This window comes from Rhinolophus sinicus, chromosome 17 (assembly GCF_057876585.1).
Source record: "Rhinolophus sinicus isolate RSI-liver-muscle chromosome 17, RSI-T2T, whole genome shotgun sequence".
Lineage (NCBI taxonomy): Eukaryota > Metazoa > Chordata > Mammalia > Chiroptera > Rhinolophidae > Rhinolophus > Rhinolophus sinicus.
This window is the reverse complement of record NC_142517.1, coordinates 69,399,842-69,422,630: the sequence shown is the minus strand read 5'-3', so window position 1 is coordinate 69,422,630 and position 22,789 is coordinate 69,399,842. Positions and strand designations below refer to the sequence as shown.

The following is a 22,789-nucleotide window of genomic DNA, read 5'->3' as shown; positions in this document are numbered from 1 at the left end:
CTGCTTCCTCGTTTGGAATGCACTGACCCCCAGAAACATCAGTGACCCAGTAGACGCTTTTGAGGACTGGGTTAGGAACTTATCTAACATGTATAATATTATCTCTATGAGAAATCTATTAGATGCTCATGGGAACATATATTCAAAGAAATTTTCAAACCAGAAGATACTTTAGTGATCATATATTCTACCCTGTTCATATATTTTACAACGGAGGGAAGAAAGACCCACAGATTATCTAACTAGTAAACAACCAAAGGCTTAGTTTCCAGGATCCAAGTCTCATGAATCTTCTAATACCACATGCTTGATAGTTAACAAGTAATATTTCAAGACCAGGTATTCAAAAGTTGGAAACTGCCTGTTCTTACAACTAACAAGATAAAACTAGTCTTAGCCAACCAAACAGAAAAAGAATTGTTTGATTCACCACCAAACCTGCCTGACAAAAAATGCTGATAGGACTTCTTCAAGCTGAAATGAAAGGAACTAATTAGTAACATGAAAATACACAACATACTGCAGACATAAGAATATAGTCAAATTCAGACTATCCTAATACGGTGATATGTTAACTACTTAACTCTGGGATAAAGGTTAAAGAACAAAGGAATTAAAATATAGCTTCAATCCTCTTGTTAACAGATACACGATATAGAAAGATGTCAATATGACATAAAAACAAAAAGGAAAAGTAAAAAGAGACTGTATGCAATTGAAGTTAATTTGTTACCAGAGAAAATAGAAAAAATAGACACAAAAAACAATGGAACAGAATCAAGAGCCAGAAAAAAAAATCCTGACATAAAAAGTCAACTTGGGCGGCCAGTTGGCTCAGTGGGTTAGAGCGCAGCGCTTCATAACACCAACGTTGCCGGTTGGATTCCCACATGGGCCAGTGAGCTGCGCCTTCCACAACTAGAGTGAAAACAATGACTTGACTTGGAGCTGATGGGTCCTGAAAAAACACGCTGTTCCTCAATATTCCCCAATAAAGAAAAATTTTTTAAAAGTCAACTAATATTTGACAAAGGAACCAAGAATACTCAATAGGAAAGGATAGTTTCTTCAATAAATAGTATTGGGAAAACTGGATAAACAAGTGCAAAAGAATAAAATTGGACCCCTATCTTATACCACTCACAAAAATTAACTTGAAATGGATTAAAGACTTAAACATGAGACCTGAAATGGTAAAATTCCTAGAAGAAAACATAAGAGAAAAGCTCCTTGACACTAGTCTGGCAACAATTTTTTGGATATGACACCAAAAACATATGCAACGAAAGGAAAAATAAATAAGTGGGACTACATCAAACTAAAAAGCTTCCGCACAGCAAAAGAAACAATCAACAAAATGAAAAGACAACTTACAGAATGAGAGAAAATATTTGTAACTACTATATCTGATAAGTGGTTAATATCCAAAATATATAAATAACTCTTAAAACTCAATAGCAAAAAAACAATCTGATTTAAAAAATGGGCAGAGAAACTGAACATTTTTCCAAAGAAGACATACAAATAGCCAACAAGTACATGAAAAGGTGCTATACATTACTATCAGGGGAATGAAAACCAAAAACACAATGAGATATCACTTCACACCCGTTACAATGGCTATCATCAAAAAAGTCAAAAGATAACAAGTGTTGGTGAGGTTGTGGCGAAAAAGGAACTCTGTGCACTGTTGGTGGGAATGTAAATTGGTACAGCAACTAGGGAAAACAGTGCAGCAGTCCCTCAAAAAGTTAAAAACTACCATATGACCCAGTAATCCCACTTCTGGATATATATATATGCAAAGAAAATGAAAATATGACCCCAAAAATATATCTGCATTCCCATGTTGATTGCAGCATTATCCACAATCGCCAAGATACAGAAACAAGCATCTGTCATCAGATGATTGGATAAAGAAGATGTGAGATAGATAGATACACACACAATGGAATATTATCCAGCCATGAGAAAAAGAAAATCCTACCATTTGTGACAATATGGATGAGCCTGGAGGGTATTATGCTAAGTGAAATAAGTGAGACAGAGAAAGACAAATACTGCATCACTTACATGTGGAATATAAAACAGGCAAACTTACAGAAACAAAGTAGAACAGTGGTTACCAAGGGCCGGGGGTTAGAGGAAATGGAGAGATAGTAAAAGGGTACAGACTTCTAGTATTAAGGTGAATAACTTCTAGGGATCTAATGCACTGCATGGTGATTATAGCTAATAATATTGTATTATATACATGAAACTTGCTAAGTGAATAGATCTTAAATGTTCCCACCACAAAAAAAGAAATGATAATCATGTGATGTGATGGAAGTGTTAGATGCTATGGTGAATCATCTTGCATACATAAATGTATCAAATCAACAAGTTATGTACCTTAACTTAGACAATATTACATATCAATGATATCTCATTGGGGGAAAAATGGCCATAGGGAAAGAAAGAAAATGCTGTAGATATTTATGACATATGTACATACCTGTCTGCATTCGTGTTAGACTGAGAGCTTAGAGAGTTATCTAATTCATTCTCACTTTCTTCCGACTGGCTATTAACAGCTTCTTCTTCTTCCCCATCATCTACTTCATTAAGAGCCTTTCTCAACACAAAAATAAGAGTAACAACACACGTTGGTTATACACACTTGCACACTCATCCGTTCTTTCTCTCTGTCATAACAGAAGAGAGGTACCTCTTTCTGACGCTAATCCTGCCACATGTGTTACAACCCAACCCTCTCACCTTCTCCACTCTCTCAGTTGCCCCTTCTTTCTCCTGCATCTTCAGCCTCTCTCTGTAGTGGCTTCAGTTCATCCACATTTCAATGTGAGCAAGTCTTTCCCATCTTATCTTTACCCAATACTCACCTCGAGTGACTACCTATCTTTTCTTTCACCACCAAACGTGTAGAAAGAGTTGCCCCCCACTTCTCATTCGCCATCTAGGCCTTGCGACTTTGCTCCTGCTATCACTCCACTCAAACTGCTCTCTACAAGGTCAACATCAACACACTTGTTCCTAAATCAAATGGATATTTTCAGTCTTTGCCTTCCCTTATTTCTCTGATTCATCAGATGTTAACGACTATCCTTCCTTTCCTTCAAAATCATCTTGATATGCTCTTCCTTTTAAATTCCATGATACTGTATTTCTTGGTTTTTCTTCTCTTCTTCTGGCTGTTCCTTCCAAATCTTTAAATAGAAAATCTTCTTTTTCTACCCTTCTCTTACATCTGACATGACTCGAGGTCCTCCCTTTGGACCTTTTCCCTCTCACCTGACTCTCTGAGTGACTGTATCTAATTCCAAAGTTGCAATTACAAGTCGCATGCTATTAATATCCAAATCTCTATCTTCATTCAGATCTTTCTTGTATCCTAGACATTTATATCCAACCGCCTAAATGCCTAAAAGATATCCCTGGTAAAACATCCTACACATATATACTCAACATGTCTAACCTTATTATCTTCCTAAACCTCCTATCATTCTTCCAGAAACCTTGCTCCTGCCACATGACCTAAGGGTATTATGACCTAAGACCATAAACAGCATCTACTCTGCTCAAGCCGGCAACTGGAAATTGGGAATTATCTTTCTTTCTCATCTATCCCATCAAATCAGCCACCCAATCCTGTCACTTCTACCCCTTTTTAATCTCTCAATCTACCCCTCTTCCGCTCCACCTTCTTCCCTACTGCCACTGCTTTGGTTCAGGTCCTCACCACTTCTCACTAAGATTCCACCCTAAGTCTTCTAACCAGATCCTCTTGCCACGCTTGTCCTTCCCCAGTCTATCTTCCAGGCTACAGTGGATTCCATCATGGCTCCGTTCTTCTTAAAATCCGTTAGTGGCGCTACTCTTCCTTTCTGGTTCCTTACCCCTTCATGATCTAGTTTCTCCCTGGCCCTCTAACCTCAGCTTGTGACACTTCCCTGCTCTGCGACAGAGGCCATGATTATCTGAAAGTTAACCATTTAATAACATAAATGGTTTTTGGACAGTGATATGGTTAATAGATTTGGGCTATTTGAAATATGTGTAAATTCTATTTAATTGCCCTTGTCAGTAGAAAACAGTATACTTAACAAGTCTTTAATTCTTCTGGACCTTATAATACCCTAGCATGATCCTTCTAATTGATGATTCTCCTTTATTCAAAGATATAAATAACTAGGAAATTACACTGAACAGGTACTGAGTCCTAATCATTCATAAGAAGTTTTATTTTAGTATTAAATTCTTCATGTGCTTTTAAGAAGTGTTTACTATCTCAAAATTCTAAACATTTTGATTAATTAAGAGTTCCAGTTAGGTTAGGATATAGCTAGTTAATGTTTTACTACTGTAATATATTTCCCATGTAACTAGTCAATAAATTCCAAGTTTCCTAGGTAGCTACTTTTTAAAGCATACTGATAATACATTAGAAAAGACTAACATTTAATGAAAAACTAATACCTGCTATTATGTAAGCACTTCACATAACCTGTCTCAGCTGACCCTCATAACAACGGTGGTAGGTATATTCTCTTCCCATGTAACAAAAACACTCTGAGCCAACTCAGGCACCTAAAGAAATCAATAATCAATTCAAGATCAAACACCTGGCAGAATATGAACACAGATCCACCTGACTCCAAAGTGGAAGTGGAAAGATTCCCTGCTGTTTCCAACTGGCAGAGGGCGGCAGTCTTATGGAGCCAGGCAGCCCAGACTTGAATGTCATCTCTGATGCATGCTAAATAGCTATGTGATCCTGGACAAGCCACTTAAATTTTCTGAGCCACAGTTTCTCCATCTGCCAAATGGGACAATAATAGTATAGTTCCTAAGTAAGCACTCAATGTGTTAGTTATTACCCAGTCCTACCTTGTTTAGTACAGCTACTCAAAGAAAGTGCAATATGCTTGAGTAAGAACAATTCTAGCAACCACAATATGGTATTTGTTGATATTTAAGTTTTTGAAATGTTTACCACAATGCCTACATAAACTTAATTTCAGCATGAGCATTTTGGCTGCAAGCAGAGCACATTACCTGAGGCTCCACGACAGATTCACTAAGAATGGCCTGGGTGACAGGGTCTTGATTTACCACTATGGGACCTTGAGAGGAATTGGGAGCCATTGTTACATTCGGAAACCCTGCAGAAGGAAAATGTCATGATGATTTTGTTTCATTTAATTAAAGTGACTTCACAAGCACTCTACAGTGCCACAGATTTGTATCATCATATAAAAAAAAAGCCTATGAAGTTGTTACTGTTCTTATTTTACAGATCAGTATACTGAAACTCAGAGAAGTACCGTAACTGGCCCAGAGTCATGCTGATAAGTGACTGAGCCAGGATTCGAACCTTAAACTAAACACTAATGATCAGTTTTTAGAGGTTAAGATAAACAATGGACTACATATACGTTAAAGTGAATAATGGTGTCTATCTGAGAAGAGGTGAAGTTCCATTTAGAGAGACTGAAGTTGCTTTAGTTTTCAAATTAGCTTTACACAATTTACATATAAACACAGATATTTTAATTATATGGTAACTAAAACTAAAAATTAAGTCATATTTTAAATTATTAAAATCTTGTACACTGAGCTATAAAATATTTGAGGAGACAACACAATTTAGTTTTCCCTCGCTGAGTAATTTGTAGTTGTTAATATTGTTAGTGAAAAGCAAACAAATCATAATGAATATATGCCTAACAACTCTTGCATGCTATCCACTCTAAAATACTTGTAATGTAAATAATATGATGACTGAAAAAAGATTTTAAATTCTTCCAAATAGCCAGTTGTGGACAATGGTTAATAAGAAAAAGAAGCTTTTGTTTGAATTGAATACTTTACCTGTGCGCCTACGAGGAAAATCAACAAACAGGTCTTTTGCTGCAGCCATCAAATTATCAGATTTTTCCAATACATCCTGCATCTGGTATTGATCAGAAAGAATCTAGACAGGTGTTAATAATAAATGTTATTCAGAAAAATATATATACTTATCAAATCACAAAGGAAAAGTCCATACACAGGCACAGAGCATAAAAAAAACCATAGGCCACTACCTTACTGAAATCCTTCAGTAGAAATAGCCTTAAGTACCAGTAGATGGGGCTGTTAAAATAATTAGTGGATTTCAAATGCTTGGCTGCAATCCTGAGAAACAGATTATTAAATTGTGACCCAGTACATACACATATAAATATAAACATAAACACATAACAATGTAACAGTTTTACTTAATCTTAGTCTTTGAAAATCACTCTGATATTTTCTTTTTCATTTCTATTCTACTTTTTAAAATGATGGTTGTAATCTCCTAACTTGACTTCATAATCCATTAACAAGTTGTGATCCACAATTTGAAAAATATTGATCAATGATATGAATCTTTGAGGCATAAACTCAAAGGTATGAATCTTTCAGCCATAAACTCAGAGGTTTCAACCACTAAAGTGATTTCAGGTAATGACTAATGGGGTCATTACCACAACTTAAAAAACATAATGTAAGATGTGCATTTGGGGGCATAAACAAAAAAATGATAGTTCTTTCTGTATTTATAAACAATTCAGGTGTTTATCCTGGAGAGATGAGAACTCAAAAACTACCATTACAGTAATGCCTCTGATTCTGCACTTTCTAATTAGGAACTTTCATACTGATAAGCAAGGAGACACACTAGAGTAAAAACAAGTCAACTCTACCCACCACCAGATGGCATTCCTAAATTGAAAGGAGTCTCAAAATTGGAAACTCCCCTTGCCAACGCTGACTCAGATCAGTAAGACAAATGCTGTTACCAGAATTTCTCTTGACCATTTAAACAAGTACATAATAAGACCTCCGTTATTGTTTCAGGACACAAACAAAAATAACAAAAGTCACATTCTGCCTTTTTCCCCTTCTTCCCCTGCTACGGCCAAGGAGGTTGGCTGACTCAGTTAGTGAGAACAAAGTCCTGAATTTGTGCCTTCCACAAAGAGTAAGCTTGGGAATGGGATTAGGCAAACAGAACATTTGGAACCAGTCCTAGGCCCAGTCAAGAGATACTAAGCAAAATCTGACCTCTTTAAACTTACTTTCTTGAGGTGTAAATAAAGATATGATCACCTCTCCACACCCACAGAGATGTTATAAAGATATGGACACACTGAAAATCTGTATACCACTCTAGAGATATTTGAGAATGTTGTTACAACTTAAATTGTATTATTCCATGCACTAAATTTCTATCCCTGGTTAGCCATCTTGCAAGTATGTGCAATCAGAGCTTAGGAAAGAGAGTAAATGGTGCATTATAATGTATCACTTGTACTAGAAAAATTACACAAAGAATATTTCCTAATGGCAATTTTAAGTTTACTATTTTTTAAAAAAAATAAAAATAAAAACATTGACTTCTTTATTTTGATAAATTGACAGAAGCAGATTGTGGAAGAATAATTTTATCATATGAAGACCTGGTATCAATTATAATGAGGTCTTCAACAAAGCCATTGCCCTGCTGCCCTCTACTAGTCTCTGCCCAGGGTCCTGGGGGCAGATGGACTGACTGGCCAGAGATCATCTATTGGCTTTCCTTTGCTCTTTCTAGATTTCTTTATTACTCCTCTCTGATAAAACATCCTCTTGACAGGTAAACCAATCTCTGCATGCCCACCTATATATATTCATTGCCCAGATGGGTTTGCAGAACACAAAGCCAAACTTATGAGTGGTGGGGTACATATCTCGGGAGGGGAAACAAAAGCCCAGAGTCACCTCAAAGGGTCTGCCTTTTTTCCTGGCCAGATTTGTATTCTTAGGCCTTTCACTGGGAATTACCACGTAACATTTAAATGTACGTGACTTGTCCAAAGTCGCCAAAAGATACTTATCTATAAAGAACCAGTCTCTCTTAATCCACTGTTCTTTTTATAGGCTCATGTAAACATTTATTTGGTAGATATAAGTCTTCCTGATGATTTATAAGATCAAGCCTTTCATATTTCACTAAGAAGCCTAATGAATTCCTCAAAAGACAGAGCGTGGTTTAAAGCCACAGTGAAAGGTCACCCAGAAGTGCCATAAGCTTCAATGCCAAACAAGAAGCAACACTAAGCACATTTCTTTCACAATTATTTCAGCCCAAGTAAAAGAAGGGTTTTTTGCTGTAGTTTTCCTCTTACTTCCGATATTGTTTATTCCGACACATCTGATTACTTATCCAAATATCCTTCATCTGTCAAAAGATGAAGGCAAAGACAAGTGGCTTACTGACGTGCTGGACAAGCACCCATTTTTTGCAAAGTAATCTAAGAGCACTGTGTATGAACTGAGAAAAATAATTATTGCAGCTTATCTATGCTATAAGGCACTAATTGTGTGCCGAGGACTCTGCTAATCACTGTAGAAATCTCCTAACAATACAATCATATAAGTAGTGTATTCCCATTTTAAAGATGAGAAAACTCAAACTAATAAGTTAATCATTTGTTAAAGGTCACATAGCCAGTAAGTTATAGAACAGGAATTCAAACTACGAAACTAGATTCTAATTGTCACCACTGCTTTTTTTCAAGGTCCACGTGTAGATCACTGTATAAGAATGCAGTAATTACTAGAGTCTCTCCAATTTGAATCAAATTTGGGGGACAAGAGAGGAATCTATTTATCTCTTTCTAACTCTACAGACAATGCAGTTGAAGCATTACCTCCTTTATGATGGACAATCTCCTTTTCTCGAGATTAGAAATTTCTGGTTTCTGCTTCTTCCATTTTCTCTTCAAAGCTTTTTCTTGGAGTTCCCAGTGTACTAATGCTCTGTTCTTCGATTTGTGGATTTCATGACGACGTACCTACATAAAAACAAGAATATAAAAGAATGTTTCAGGAACAAAGAAGTTGCCTATTCAGATGGTAGGACCACTTAATATATTTCATCTTTTTTCACTTTTTCTGGCTCAACATATGTATAATTATATTCACAGCCCAAATTTTCACACCCTTCTAAATTTTCAAAAAAGATTTTAACAAAGAAGTCTCTAGAACTTCTAGACCTAGCTAAAAGACAAAATAAAAAGTACATTAATTTCTACTTCCTTTGTACAAGATTATTCACTGAACCAGTATCTTTTTTTAACTGCAGGTTAGGGCTCATTTAATGGGTGGCATTGTAAAATCAATTAGTGAGTCAAAACCCAACATTTTTAAAAAAATAAAATAGTATATAGAATAGGAAATATTAAGACACATTGCATATAATAAAGAATTTTGTTAAACTTTTCAGTTACATATGTATGTACAATTGCGCGCGCATGCACACACACACACACACACACACACACACAGACTAAGCATAATATAAAAGGCACCAACCCACTGAGCCATCTTTGGCAAAGACACAGCCATTTCATACTCACACATCACTACCAAGAACTAACAGTGCAGTGTTTTTACAGCCCCTCGATGGCTGCATTTGCAGAACAACAGGGAAGTGGAATTTCTGAAGCAGAAGCAGAGATGTGAGCCACAGCTTAACAGTTAGAGGGGAGGAATTCATTGAGGTGGCTAAGGAATAAAAGCAGATGTTGGCTTTACAATCACTTTAGTATTCAGACCTGAAAATATGAACAAAGCTGTGTGATAAAATGTACTGCTGTGTTTCCACTATATAAATAAGAAAACAATCCATAAAGAAGAGACTAACAACCAAGTACTGGGTAGGGATTCGGAGTCACAAAAAACAAATGAAGATGACATTTTTGAGACAATTAGGGAAACTTGAATGTGGACTGGGAATTAGGTAATGCCAAAAAATTATTATTACTATTGTTAGGTGTGATAATGGTACTGTGGTTAGATAATCAAATGTCTGCATTTTTTACAGTGCAAACTGAATATGTAGGCACAAAATGCCATTCTCTGGGACTTGCTTTAAAATGCTTCAGCAAAGTTAAAAAAGGGTATGATAAATGAAGCAATTATATAAAGTTTTAATAACATTGTATCTCGGTGAAGAGTATATGGGAGTGCTTTATAATTTTGTCTGCACTTTCACTTGCGTTTGAAATTTTTCTTAATAAAAAAATTTAAGTCAGTAGAGCATCACTATTATCCTCAACAAACATTCAATGAGTACCTATCAGGACTAAGATTCCCAGGCCCACAAAGACATAGAAGATACGGTTCCAGTCCCTCAAAATCACTAATAATCTGCCCACGAAGGCCAGGATACACATATAAAGCTCAACAACATGCATTAGATGGCATATACTCAATGCCTTATGAAGGTAGTAAGTACAACAATAGTTCACAAGAGATACCACATGTCGGGCAACGTCAAAAAGTAGGACTTCAAACTTACTACAAAGCTATAATACTCAAGACAGTGTGGTACTGGCATAAGAATAAACATATATACTGTGTTTCTCCCAAAATAAGACCTAGCCAGACAATCAGCCCTAATGTGTCTTTTGGAACAAAAATCAATATAAGACCTGGTATTATATTATATCACACCATATCAGATTATACTATACCCAGTCTTATATTATAGTAAAATAAGACCCGGTCTTATATTACAGTAAAATAAGACGGGGTCTTATATTAATTTTTGCATTAGAGCTGATTGTCCAGCTAGGTCTTATTTTCAAGGAAACATGTTATCAGTGAAATAGAATTGAAAGTCCAAACTAAGCACTTATGTTACGGACAATTGATTTTTTAACAAGGTTGCCAAGAAAATTCAATGAGGAAACAACAGTCTTTTCAACAAATGGTACTTGGAAAATTGAATATCCATTTGCAAAAGAATGAAGTTGTATCCCTACCTCACACTATATACAAAAAGTAACTAAAAATGGATCAAACACCTAAACATAGGGGTTAAAACTATAAAACTCTCAAATAAAACATAGGAATAAATCTTTGTGAACCTTGGGTTAGACAATGGTTTCTTAGATATGACACTAAAAGCACAAGTGACAAAAGAAAAAATACATAAATTGGACTATATCAAAATTAAAAACCTTTGTGCTTCAAAGGACATCATCAAGAAAGTGAAAAGACAACCAAAAGAATGGGAGAAAATATTTGCAAATCATACATCTCATGAGGAACTTGTATCCAGAATATATAAAGAACTCTTACAACTCAACAATAAAAACACAAATAATTCAATTCTAAAATGAGTAAAAGATTTAAATAGGCATTTCCCAAAAAAAGATACTATGACCAATAATGACCAATAAGCACATAAAAAGATGTTCAACTAGTCAACATCATTAGTTATCAGGGAAAAGCAAACCAAAACTATACAGAGATTCCACTAGGAGAATTAAAACCAAAAGATGACAAAACGAGAATTGACAAGGGATGTGGAGAAATTAAAACCCTCATACATGTTGGTAAGAATGTAAATGGTATTCTCAGTCACTTTAGAAAATAGTTTGTCCGTTTCTCAGAAAGTTAAGTAGTAGAGATATCATAGGATGTAGCAATTCTACTCCCAGGTATATACCCAAGAGAACTGAGACCAAACGTTCACACAAAAATGTGTATGCAAATGTTCACAGCAGTATTATTCATAATAGTAAAAAAGTAGAAACAACCCAAATGTCCAGAATAGGCAAATCCCAGAGACATAAAGTAGATTAGTTATAGCCAGAGATCTTTTTTTTTTTTTTTTTTTTTTTTTGGTAAGGGGACATAAGAAGTGACTGTTAATGGGAACAGAGTTTCATTTTGAAGGTCATGAAAATGTTCTAAAATTCGAAGGTGATGACGGTTGTATAACCCTGTGAATATACTTAAAAATCAATAAATTACATACTTTAAAAGGGAGGGTTTTATGGCATATGAATTATATCTCAATAAAGTTGTTTTTTAAAAACCTATAGAAACTTAAGAAAAATAACACTTGAACTAGCATAAGGAAGTACAAGGTGTGATCAAAAAATACAGTGAATGCTTAAACTTTTTAAAATTCATTACAGTGAAAGACACGTTGCCATTAATTCCCCTCAAAATACTCCTCCTCACTTCGAAGACACTTATCCCATAGTTCTTGCTACTTTCTGAAGCAGTTCTGGAAGTCCTCTTTCGTGAGTGTCTTTAGTTGTGCTGCCATTGCTGCCTCAATGTCCTGAATCATGTTGACTTTGAGGAAGAGCCAGAAGTCGCCCAGTGCCAGATCCAGTGAATAAGGTGGATGAAGACACACCATAATGTTTTTATATGACAGAAATTGCTGTACCAGAAGCGATGTGTGACACGGAGACTTTTCATTGTGATCAACATATACGGTGAATGCTGTTGCTGAATGCCATCCAACGGAAAGGCAGGGATCTTCAATATGGGAAGCAGCGCAACGAACCTTAGTAACAGTGTGAGACAAGTTTCAACTTGTTCAGTGCCATCAGTCAGGTGTGAACTACAGTTGAGAGAAGGTGTGTTTTAAAGTGTATGGTAAATCATCCTCCATCATGACAATTCTCTGTGTCACACATAGCTTCTGGTACAGCTATTTCTGTCAAATAAAAACATTATGGAGTGTCCTCATCCACCTTATTCACCAAATCTGGCACAATGCAACTTCTGGCTCTTCCCTAAAGTCAGAATGATTCAGGACATCGAGGCAGCCACGATAGCGCAAATAAAGACACTCACAAAAGAGGACTTCCAGAACAGCTTCAGAAAGTGGCAAGAACGATGGCATAACAAATCGAGGGGTAGTATTTTGAGAGGGACTAACGGCAATGTGTGTTTTACTGTAATAAATTTTTTTATTTAAACATTCACCATATTGTTTGATCACACCTCATAAAGTAAGATTTGGACAGGTAGAGAAGAAGGTAGGGAAACTGTTCCAAGTAAAGAAAATGGCATGAACTGGGGCTCATATATGGAACGACATATGGCCTGTTCATTACTACATTGACTAGACCAGTATGTTTGTATAGAAAAGTAATAGTAAATAATGCTGAAGATATCTATAGATAGGAAAAGATAATATATGTATATAGGGCAATACTGGACTAGAAAGATTTGAACTGTAAAACAAACCTATCTAATGAAATTCTAATACATGCTAATTGATAGTCTTAGGTAGAATCAGGAAGTCCAGAAGATATGCTTTTTGTTTTTATATAGACATGAGCAAGATTAAACATAACTAAACAACTTCCAGGAAGTACCTTCAGTTTCTATTCTGAAATTAGAAACCAAATATCAAATAAAACATTGAACAATCTCAACTTTTGATATTAAACTTACCAGATCTTCAGGAGTTGCCCGATGAACTGTTAGATCATTCACAGTATTCTGCAAAAAAGATGAACTGTCTTTAAAGAAGAAAAAAGTTTTCATAAAAATTACTAGTATTTACTGGATTTTTAAAAACATGATTTTAAAGTTTATTTACCTTCTTTGAGTAATTTTCTTAAAGGAAAAATTCTCTTTAGACTAAGGTAAAAAGCTATTTGAAATCAGTATTTATTTGTTTTTTATAAGATTGATTTTCATTTTTTTCAAAAGCTGCCTTTCATTAATTTAAGCCTTCTGTACCTTTTTTCTTTTACATACCAGATGGATCTCAGTTAAAAAACTATATTTAATAAAATATGTCATCCTCCAAGAAACCTTTCTTTGAAGAGTTAAGGGGTTTGATCTTCACATTTTAGGAATAAAATTTCTGTTTTAAATTGAAATAAAATTATTTTATATTTTTACATAATATATACAACAAAAGTATTTATTTAAATAAAACTAAAATATTAGTTTATTATTCAAACTTCTTACCATATTTTTTTCACATTTCTCAGAAAATTGTATCATGCCTATCAACAGATATTGTTCCTCTGTGTGTATTTAGGTATGAGGATGTACTGGATTTTAGTGGCTGGAAACGAATTCAAAATCCTGTAACCAAAAAAATCTTCCTTGTTCTTTTAGGTGTTCTATTACTTTTAGGTGTCTTACAGAAAATAACAAACTATTTTTAGGTGTCTTAAAGAAAACAAGGACTAAATTCACCAAGCAGGCATACGTTATAGTAAAACAATGAATAAAATAGGATAGTATATAATTCAAATGAGTATTAGCTAAAGTTGTAGTTTTCAAACAGTATTCCATGGAAAGAGGCACTTCTAAAGATTCCTAAAAGATAAACTGTGATCACTATAGAGAGGTGCAATTTGTGACCATGCAAACACCGTAAGCATAGAACCTATCATAATAAGAGATAGGTATAATTTCATAAAATGTGAAAACAGTCACTTAAGTAAAACCAATATGGCAGGCCTACCACACTGCACCATTCCAGGAGGTTCCTTTATATTCCAGTCTGTGGAAACAGTAGCCCCTTGGAATTGTGCAGTGTACCGCCTTACACAGTTCTCAGTAGCAGCCCTACAGTTTGGCCCTTTCCAAAATGACTTCAGCCATTTCACTATACAGATTTGGTAAGGCAGGAAGTAAAACAAGTCAGAGTTTTACTTCTAAGAGAAATATAGAGACCTGAGTCTGTGAAATAGCTTTTGATATATTGTTCAAAGACTTAACTTTTCCACCATAGTTTATATTTAGCTCAAGGCGTTTCTATACTAAAACTGTTACTCCTTTCACCTTGATTTAGAAAAGTACAAGATACAACTATAAGATTAGAAGAATTGTTTTTAGTAATCATAATATAATTTAGGCATATAAATATGTGATATGCTTGGAATTAGTTCTCATGGGGAAAAAAATGATTTCATTAATAATACTGCCACCTGAAACTATTTCCTCTTGAAATTGCCTTTAAATCTAATTTACAAGCCATTTCAGAAAACATCTCACTGTTCTTATCAAAACAGTGTTATTCAGTTTGATCTCTCTTTCATTTACCTTTCACTCCAAATGACTTACATCTACTTTCAAGTTCAGTCTACCTTCAAAAAACAAAGATTTTTCCAGCTTTGGAGATAATAAAAAGTAAATGAGAAATGTTCTGATGCCATTTCAAATGATGGATTTCAATTATGTTTTCAGCAAGAGCAGCAAATCAGAATAAATACCGAACTTCAGAGTGATCTCTCAGAAGGGGACAATACTTATGTTATTATCAGGGGCATTTTTCCCCCTTTTAATCAGTTTCACACTGATTAAACCACACCCTGAGACTCACACCCTTACAATATTTTATAGCCAAGCAAACAATTTAAACGGAGAAATCCCTGTCCCACTTCCAAAGGCCATCAGTTTGTTCACGATAACTGGCAAAGACGGTTGGTCACAGCCCAGAAGATTCCAAGTCTAAAAGAATCCTGAGGTCCAAACTAGTCCCTGACTAGTTACTCCCCACAGCAGAAAGTACAGGCACGTAAAGTTTCATGGTCCAAACCCAAGTACCAGGCTGCAAAAAATAAAAACCTCCTTGGTAACAGAGGGCAGTATTTAGGGTAGAAGCCACGGACCATGTCCCAGGTACTTGTTTTGTACCTTAAGACAACCTTTGTACTGAAAGTGACCAACCTCTGGAGGTGAGCAGCAAACAATTTGATGGGCAAGAGAGCAAAGATCACCTACTCTTTCAGCCAAAAATGCCATTCATATGATTATAGCATCATTGGTAGCTATGGGAAAACCTAAAAAAGTACCCCCAAAATTCAGAAACCAGTGACAAAGGTTAGTTAGAGTGGCCTTAAAGCAGTGAATTCTCAAAGTGGAAGGGGGGGAATTTTTAAAAACACACTCCCCACCCCCTTAAGATTCCAGTTCTTCAAAGGAAGTAGAGGTTACAGCCTCAACACATGTATTCTAAAAAAAAAAAAAAAGGGTTCTGCTCTTCCTTCAAGACATAGGATGTAACATGCCCGGAACCCCATCCCACCCCATTACATACTGAGCCCCATCCAGCACACTGTTCGGGGCGACCAGCACCATTCCTTGGAGGACTGTTCCACTGCCAAGTATCCCACCTCGACTTACATCCCATTCTTGCTTCACTGACGATTTCTTCTTCTTTACTTTCAGTGCTTTCCTTCCTCCGCCCCGGGGACTGTAACGGTTCACTCTGACCAAAGACATCTAGGAATAATAATCATATCAAAATTTTAAAACATAAAACTCGTGATTAGTCATCACCAGAGAGGGAAAACGGGATCTAGGAAACTAAATTTTAAAACATCAGAAGAAAAATTTAAGCATAATGAAAGGAGCAGGCTAACATAATACTTCGTTCTTTCACTTTGCAATAAAAAATTGATACTGATAACTATGATAAAAGGGGTTTCAAAGCAATGCCATGTATATTTGTTTAATTAGAAACTCTAGGAATGCAGAAATTATGACGTAAAGCAGAGTGTTAGGATAGTAATCACAAGCTTTGTCATCAATTATATAAATTCACAATTAACCTAGAAAATGTCAGCCACATACTAACAGTATGAATGCAAAAGGAGGAGGGCAAAAGAGAATTGCTCTTTAAAGTCCTTTTTGAAGCACTTTAACACTCAAATCACTATCAGATACATATGTGCTTACCTTAAATAAAGGTGGCTAAATTTTAAAGAACAAATGAATTAAACCACTTCTAGTATATTTTTCACATAGTACCAAATGGGGGTGATTACTGATACTAAACTAGAATTCGGAAATTGCCAACATTTGCTCAGCACTCTTAAAATAGCAATGCTAAGGACACTACACATTGTACAAAATAGGAAAAGGACTCATAGTCCCTAAACACTAGAAGACATATATATATATATGTATTTCTAAAGCAACAAATATACATGACTGCTATTCTAGAACTACTTTATACACCTAAATAATAACAGAACTTTCCAGCTAACCCACTTACTCCAAAATCATCCTAAAACAAAGACGCTACTATTCTCCTTAAGAACATTTTTTAAAAAATCATTTAGTCTACTATAATAAAGATGCCTAAATCCAAGCGTTTCTCAAGCGTTTGCCCTCAATCCTCTTTGCTGTCTGTCCTATCTCACGCTTATCAATCACATTTACTCGTTAAACACGGTATCTAACTTCAGGGTTTACAATCCAGCAAAGGAGATAAATCACATCCAACTTAGAAAATAACATTTCAGTTTTATGATGATGTTAATGATGCCAATGACATGGTGACAGTGGGTGACAGTGGCAGTGGTCATGACGGCATTAGCTAACACACACTGAGGGCTTCTGCAAACCAGTACTATTCTACACTCTTCCCACATATTATCTCCTTTAATCTTCACAATAACCCCATGAAATACTTACTGTTTATTACTCATTCTAAAGCTAAAAAATATAATGGACAAAGAGTTAACCAACTGTGAAGGTCACACAGTAAATGCCAGAGCCATAAATACCATTTTAAAAGATATGCAATGAAATAGAAGTCCAAAACAAACCAGTACTTTTATGGTCAGCTTATATTCAACAAGGTGCCAAGAAACAATTCACTGGGGAAAGAACAGCTTTTCAGTAAACGGTGCTGGAACAACTGGATATCCTTATGAAAAAGAATGAAGTAGGCCCCCTACATCACAACCTATATAAAAGTTACTTAAAATGAATCACAAACTTAAATGTAAGAGCTCAAAGTACAAAACACCTAGAAGAAAACATAAACATTAATCTTCATGAACCTTAGGTTGAACAATGGTTCCTTAGACGTGACACTAAAAGACAAGTAACAAATGAAAAAGTAAACTGGACCCCATCAAAATTAAAAAGTTTTGTGCTTCAAAGGACATCATCAAGAAAATGAAAAGATAGGTAAAAGAATGGGAGAAAATATTTGCAAATCACATATCTCATAAGGGACTTGTATCCAGAATACATAAAGAACTCTTACAACTCACCAATAAAAACACAAATAATCCATTTTTGAAATGGCTAAGGGATTTGAATAGACATTTCTCCAAAAAAGATACTACAAATGACCAATATGAAAAGGCACAGGAAAAGATGCTCAAAATCATTGGTCCTTAGGGAAATGCAAATCAAAACCATAACAAGATACCACCTCACACTCACTAGAATATTTCTATAATCAAAAAGATGGAAACAAGCATTGGCGAGAATGTGGAAAAATTGGAATCTTCATATATTGCTAGTAGGAATGTAAAATGGCATGGCCACTTTGTAAAACATTTTTGCAGTTTCAGAAAAAGTTAAACACAGAGTTACCACATGACCCAGCAATTCAAGTGCTAGGTAAATACCCAAGAGAAATGAAAACGTATGTCCACACAAAAACTTGTACATGAATGTTTACAGTAGCATTATTCTTAACAGACAAAAAATGGAAACATCCAAAATGTTCACCAGCTGGTGGATAAATGAAATATGGTATATCCATACAATGAAATATTATTTGGCAATGAAAGGAATGAAGTACTGATATATGCTATAACATAGCTGAACCTAAAGAATAGTATGCTAAGAGAAAGAAGCCAGACACCAAAGGCCATATGTTATATGATTTATAAGAAATATCAAGAAAAGACAAATCCATAGAGACATAAAGTAGATTAGTAGTTGGCAGGGTCTGAAGGGAGGAGGGAATAGAGAGTGACTGATAACGGACACGGGATTTCTTTGGCGGGGGGGTGGTGATAAAAATGTTCTGGAATTAGATAGTAAATAATTAGATAAGTTACTCAAAATAGGTTTCTAATGTTTTTACTCTTTAACCATTTCATTTATGCTGCAGAAACAAGAGAATCATAAAATGTCAGTAAATGTATTTGATGAATTATGATACATCCATTAAAGTTATATTAAAAGGATATTAATGACAGGAAAATACACAAAAAAGTGTAAAAAACTGAATAGAGGGCTGCATGTATAGAATATTCTCAATGATGTTAATATACATACATTATTACTAAGTACTTAACTGTGCTAAGAGCTTCACATTTAATCCCACAACCCTCTGAAGCACGTACTTTCTTCAGAGACAATACAGCACAGTGGTTAAGAGAAGAGTCTGAAACCAGACAGTCTGGGTTTACATCCTGGCTTTGCCAATATCTATAAAATGGAACTAATCAAATATATAAGGTGCTTAGAACCCTCGCCTACTAAATACTCAATTTTGCTTAAGAATTAATGATGATGATGTCAGCAACAACTATTAAACCTCTTTCCCAAGTGAGAAAAATGGGGCTTAGAGAGATTAAGTATATTGCTCAAAGTCACAGATATAATAATGGCCAGTGCTGGGAGCGGACACTCAAAACCAGGTCTGACTGACTCATTACAATGTGCCTTCTAGAAAACATGGCTAGTATTGAGTTATCTCTGGTTAGTTCTATGTTTTCCAAACTTTCCACAATGAATCCGTATTACAAGTAAAATTCATTTCAAGTTATATTATTGAAAATATTATATTTATTTAGAGGCTGAAATTCCACCAGCCTTAATCCTGACCAACCATGAATATGAAGTATGTAAAAACTTAGGAGCAGTCAAAAGACCCATCTACTTGTTTCTTTCATTGGTGAGGCTGTCAATATAATATCAAAAATTCATTAAAAAAGTGTTTTTGATAACTATTTGCACACTAATGGTGACTTCTGATGGTAAATACAATGCATCCAAACAAAAGAGATTTTCTTAAGCAAAGAGATATAGAAATTAATATAAATTGGTCAAATTCATGAGTATTATTTGTGTGAGTATGAAGTTATCAATTTTCACATAAGAGAATGCAACATCCAAAGAAACCATTTTATGTAATTTAAAAAAAACAGTGGTTAAATGAAGGCATATGTTATGGTCTGAATGTGTTCTCCCAACATTCATATGTTGAATCCTAACCTCCAAAGATGACGGTGTCAGGAGGTGGGACGTTTGAGAATTGGGGCCTTTGGAAGGGGGCTTCATGAATGGGATTAGTGTCTTATAAGAGGCTCCAGAGAGATCCCTGCCCCTTCTGCTATATGGAGAGACAGCAAAAAGGTGCCAGCTATGAACCAGGAAGAGATGCCTCACCAGAACATGAACATGCTGGCAACTTGATTTTGGACTTCCCAGCCTCCAGAACTGTGAGAAATAAATTTCTGTTGTTTAGAAGCCAACCAGTCTCTGGTATTTTGTTATAGCAGCCCAAATGGACTAAGGCAGTAAACAACTGTTACCTTTTTTTTTTCCACTTCAATTTAGCCCAGCAAAGCTAGCTGTGGTTACTCTAAGATGACTCCCTTATAGAAGTCATGAAAGAGCTGTAGTTCACATGCTTACATGGAACACTGTATAGATATTCTGATGGTTTACAGTGCTAAGGAGTCAAGTAATAAAATTAGAAAATCTAGGCCTAGTTGGAGAAAATCTAAACTACTAGTAGCTTTCTAATTGCTAAAATTATTGGTCTTTTCTTATTTCTCAGGCCCTTCCAGCTCTACAGACTCCCCCTCCTGGAAGTCTCCCCTCCCTTGGATTCCATGATACTTTCTCCTGGTTTAGCTCCTATTCTTTTCTCCTTTTCTTTGCAGGCTCTGTTGGCCCCTCCTCACATACCACATAATCAGGGATCTTTATTCAGTTCTATCCCAGTCCTCTTGTCTTTCCACTGGACACATTCTCTCTTCATCCTATAATTGTTTCTGAGTCTACCACATGCCACGCACTAGAAATACAATAGTAAGCAAGTCTAATATAGTGCCAGCTCTCATGCAGCTCACTTTCTAGATCACCAACAGGGAGTTCACATCTTCACCAAGGGAGAGTTCGTATCTTCCCTCACTGATCTCACCCACTCAAGTGAGCAAAGTTATGAATGCACCGAGCACACAAACACACTATGAAATGAGTCCCAAATCAAGGATTCACACCTTTCCTCAAAACACCTAATGTTCATTTCCAACTGCATTCTGTACATGTCTCCCAAATATCTCAAATACAGAAGTCAAAATACAGCTTATTACCCACATTCCCCCTCCCTGCCAACTTCTAGTTCCTGATATATAATTGGCTTGCTCAGTAACTGTCTGCTGAATTCAGTTGGCATTACCATCTTTCTGGTTATTCCAGTTTAAAATTTTAGCATCACCTTCCCCTCCTTCTTGTCTCATAGCCAATCAGATACCAGAATCTATTTATTCTTTCCCTGAAATACTTCTCTCATTTCTATCACTTTGTCTAGGCTCTCATTATTTCTACTAATTGATCTTCCTTTCACGTATTCACTCACTCTCTTCATCATTCATGTACTATTTCAACAAATATTTTGAAAGGACACGCCAAGAGCCAAGCACCAGATACAGCAAGAAAGTAGAATAGTCTGAACCCTCATAAAGCTTAGAGTATATCGGACCACAATTAAGAGTAATTGCAATAAAAAGGGTAATGCAGGAAGTAAATTCAGTGTCATGGAAATACCTAACTCACTCTACACAAAATTCCCTCGAATTCTCCCAAAAATGTTTAAGTTGGGAGCTAAAGTATGAATACAAGTCAGAAGTGGGGGAAAGAATGGTGGGTAGCGGAGGCATTTACAAACGCTGTGATAATTTCAGTTTGACTAACAAAGATTTGAGATGATGAGAGGCTAGAAAGAGGATAAAAAAGCAAGGGTCAGAGGCGAGATCCCCTGAGCCACAGCGACTTGAACACTGTCCTAAAGACCTACAGGCAGCCACTGAAGGATTTTAAGCAAGGAGAGTTCTGATGGGATTTAGCAAACCCACTCTGGCTAGTGGACAACTGATCAAAGGGAAACAAGATTTCTTTCCAAACACTGTCCCTTCAATCAATCCTACCCAAATAAACGGCTAGAGAACAACTCAGAAGGTTTTAATGGCTGAGGAATCCTCCGCTTAGCACTCTAATCCTCTCCCCCGTCCCCTTCTCCCCCGTGTGGCCAGGCTGACCCTTCTTTCCAGTTTTTTCCCTCCTCACGTCTCCCACATTTAGGAAAGCTCTCGCCTTCACATCTAGCGCCCAGCTTTCTTTACGGTCTGCTTGGACGCCCACGGGGTTAACTCCCCCTCACTCCTCAAAATTCATTCAAGTGGCCCCTCCTGATAAACCCCTTCCTCACCATCCAATCGACTTCAGTGACCCTCCCTGTCCCCAGCACGCTGCGTAGTCTTTCTCTAGCCAGACTATAAACTCCTTGAAAGCTACAAAAGCGTCCCCCCAATTCCTAGCTCTGTGCGTAAGTGCTCGAAAGCAGTGATCACGCGCACACTCAGGCGCTCCTCGGGGGCAGCATGCGGGAGACACACACACAGACACGCATCCGGACACGCACATACATTCAAAACACAGAGTCGCGGGGGCGCTTTCTGCAGTAAGGCTCCTCTACCCAGGTGCTTGGATCCCCACGGAACAGAAAGACGCCGCCACGGTTCTCCCCGCTCTGTAGCCCGGTCCCTACGGCTCGGTGGGGCTGAAGGCTACAGGACTCTGGCCCCTCATTACAACCTGCCTGGCCTGCTCCCGACTGTTGCCTCCACCACGACTAAAACTTCAGGATCCGGAACCGCCACAGGTTGACACAGCCCGCCGCTTCCGGGATGTTGCCTAGGTTACGGGAGCCCCGCCCCACTCGTTTGCGTACATCCGGGATGGCCAGTGCGCAGATGCCTCCCAAAGTCTGGCGTGGGCTCTGCGGTTCAAAGGCTCGTGTGTCCTAGTTTGGTCCCATGTCTGCTCTACAGGGTCCCAGGCAAAACTCTGGAGGGTAGGCATGTAGCGTTAGCCAGTTTCTCGTGAAGTCTCTAAAAGGAAGATGTTAACTCTCCACACCAATCTTCACACATCACACTTTCTTGCTTTCACCTCT

The 22,789-nt window shown here is 36.6% G+C and overlaps 1 protein-coding gene across 6 annotated transcripts in view; it reads right to left on the bottom strand.

Moving 5' to 3' along the window:
* The window catches only part of SPICE1 (spindle and centriole associated protein 1), a 47,477-nt gene extending 24,960 nt beyond the window's left edge, over positions 1-22,517 (bottom strand). For 2 of the 6 annotated variants that reach the window (XM_074331807.2, XM_074331819.2), the window contains exons 1-7: positions 22,429-22,517; positions 15,976-16,074; positions 13,282-13,329; positions 8,721-8,864; positions 5,875-5,977; positions 5,059-5,165; positions 2,498-2,613 (exon numbers count right to left, since the gene is read on the bottom strand). In XM_074331807.2, the coding sequence (XP_074187908.2) occupies positions 2,498-2,613; positions 5,059-5,165; positions 5,875-5,977; positions 8,721-8,864; positions 13,282-13,329; positions 15,976-16,074 (617 nt within the window). In that variant the 5' untranslated portion in view covers positions 22,429-22,517. Of the gene's footprint in view, positions 1-2,497; positions 2,614-5,058; positions 5,166-5,874; positions 5,978-8,720; positions 8,865-13,281; positions 13,330-15,975; positions 16,075-22,259 lie in introns of all 6 variants that reach the window. The other 4 variants (XM_074331802.2, XM_088794629.1, XM_074331809.2 and 1 more) reach the window with 3 other exon arrangements.
* Positions 22,518-22,789: the final 272 nt, after the last annotated feature.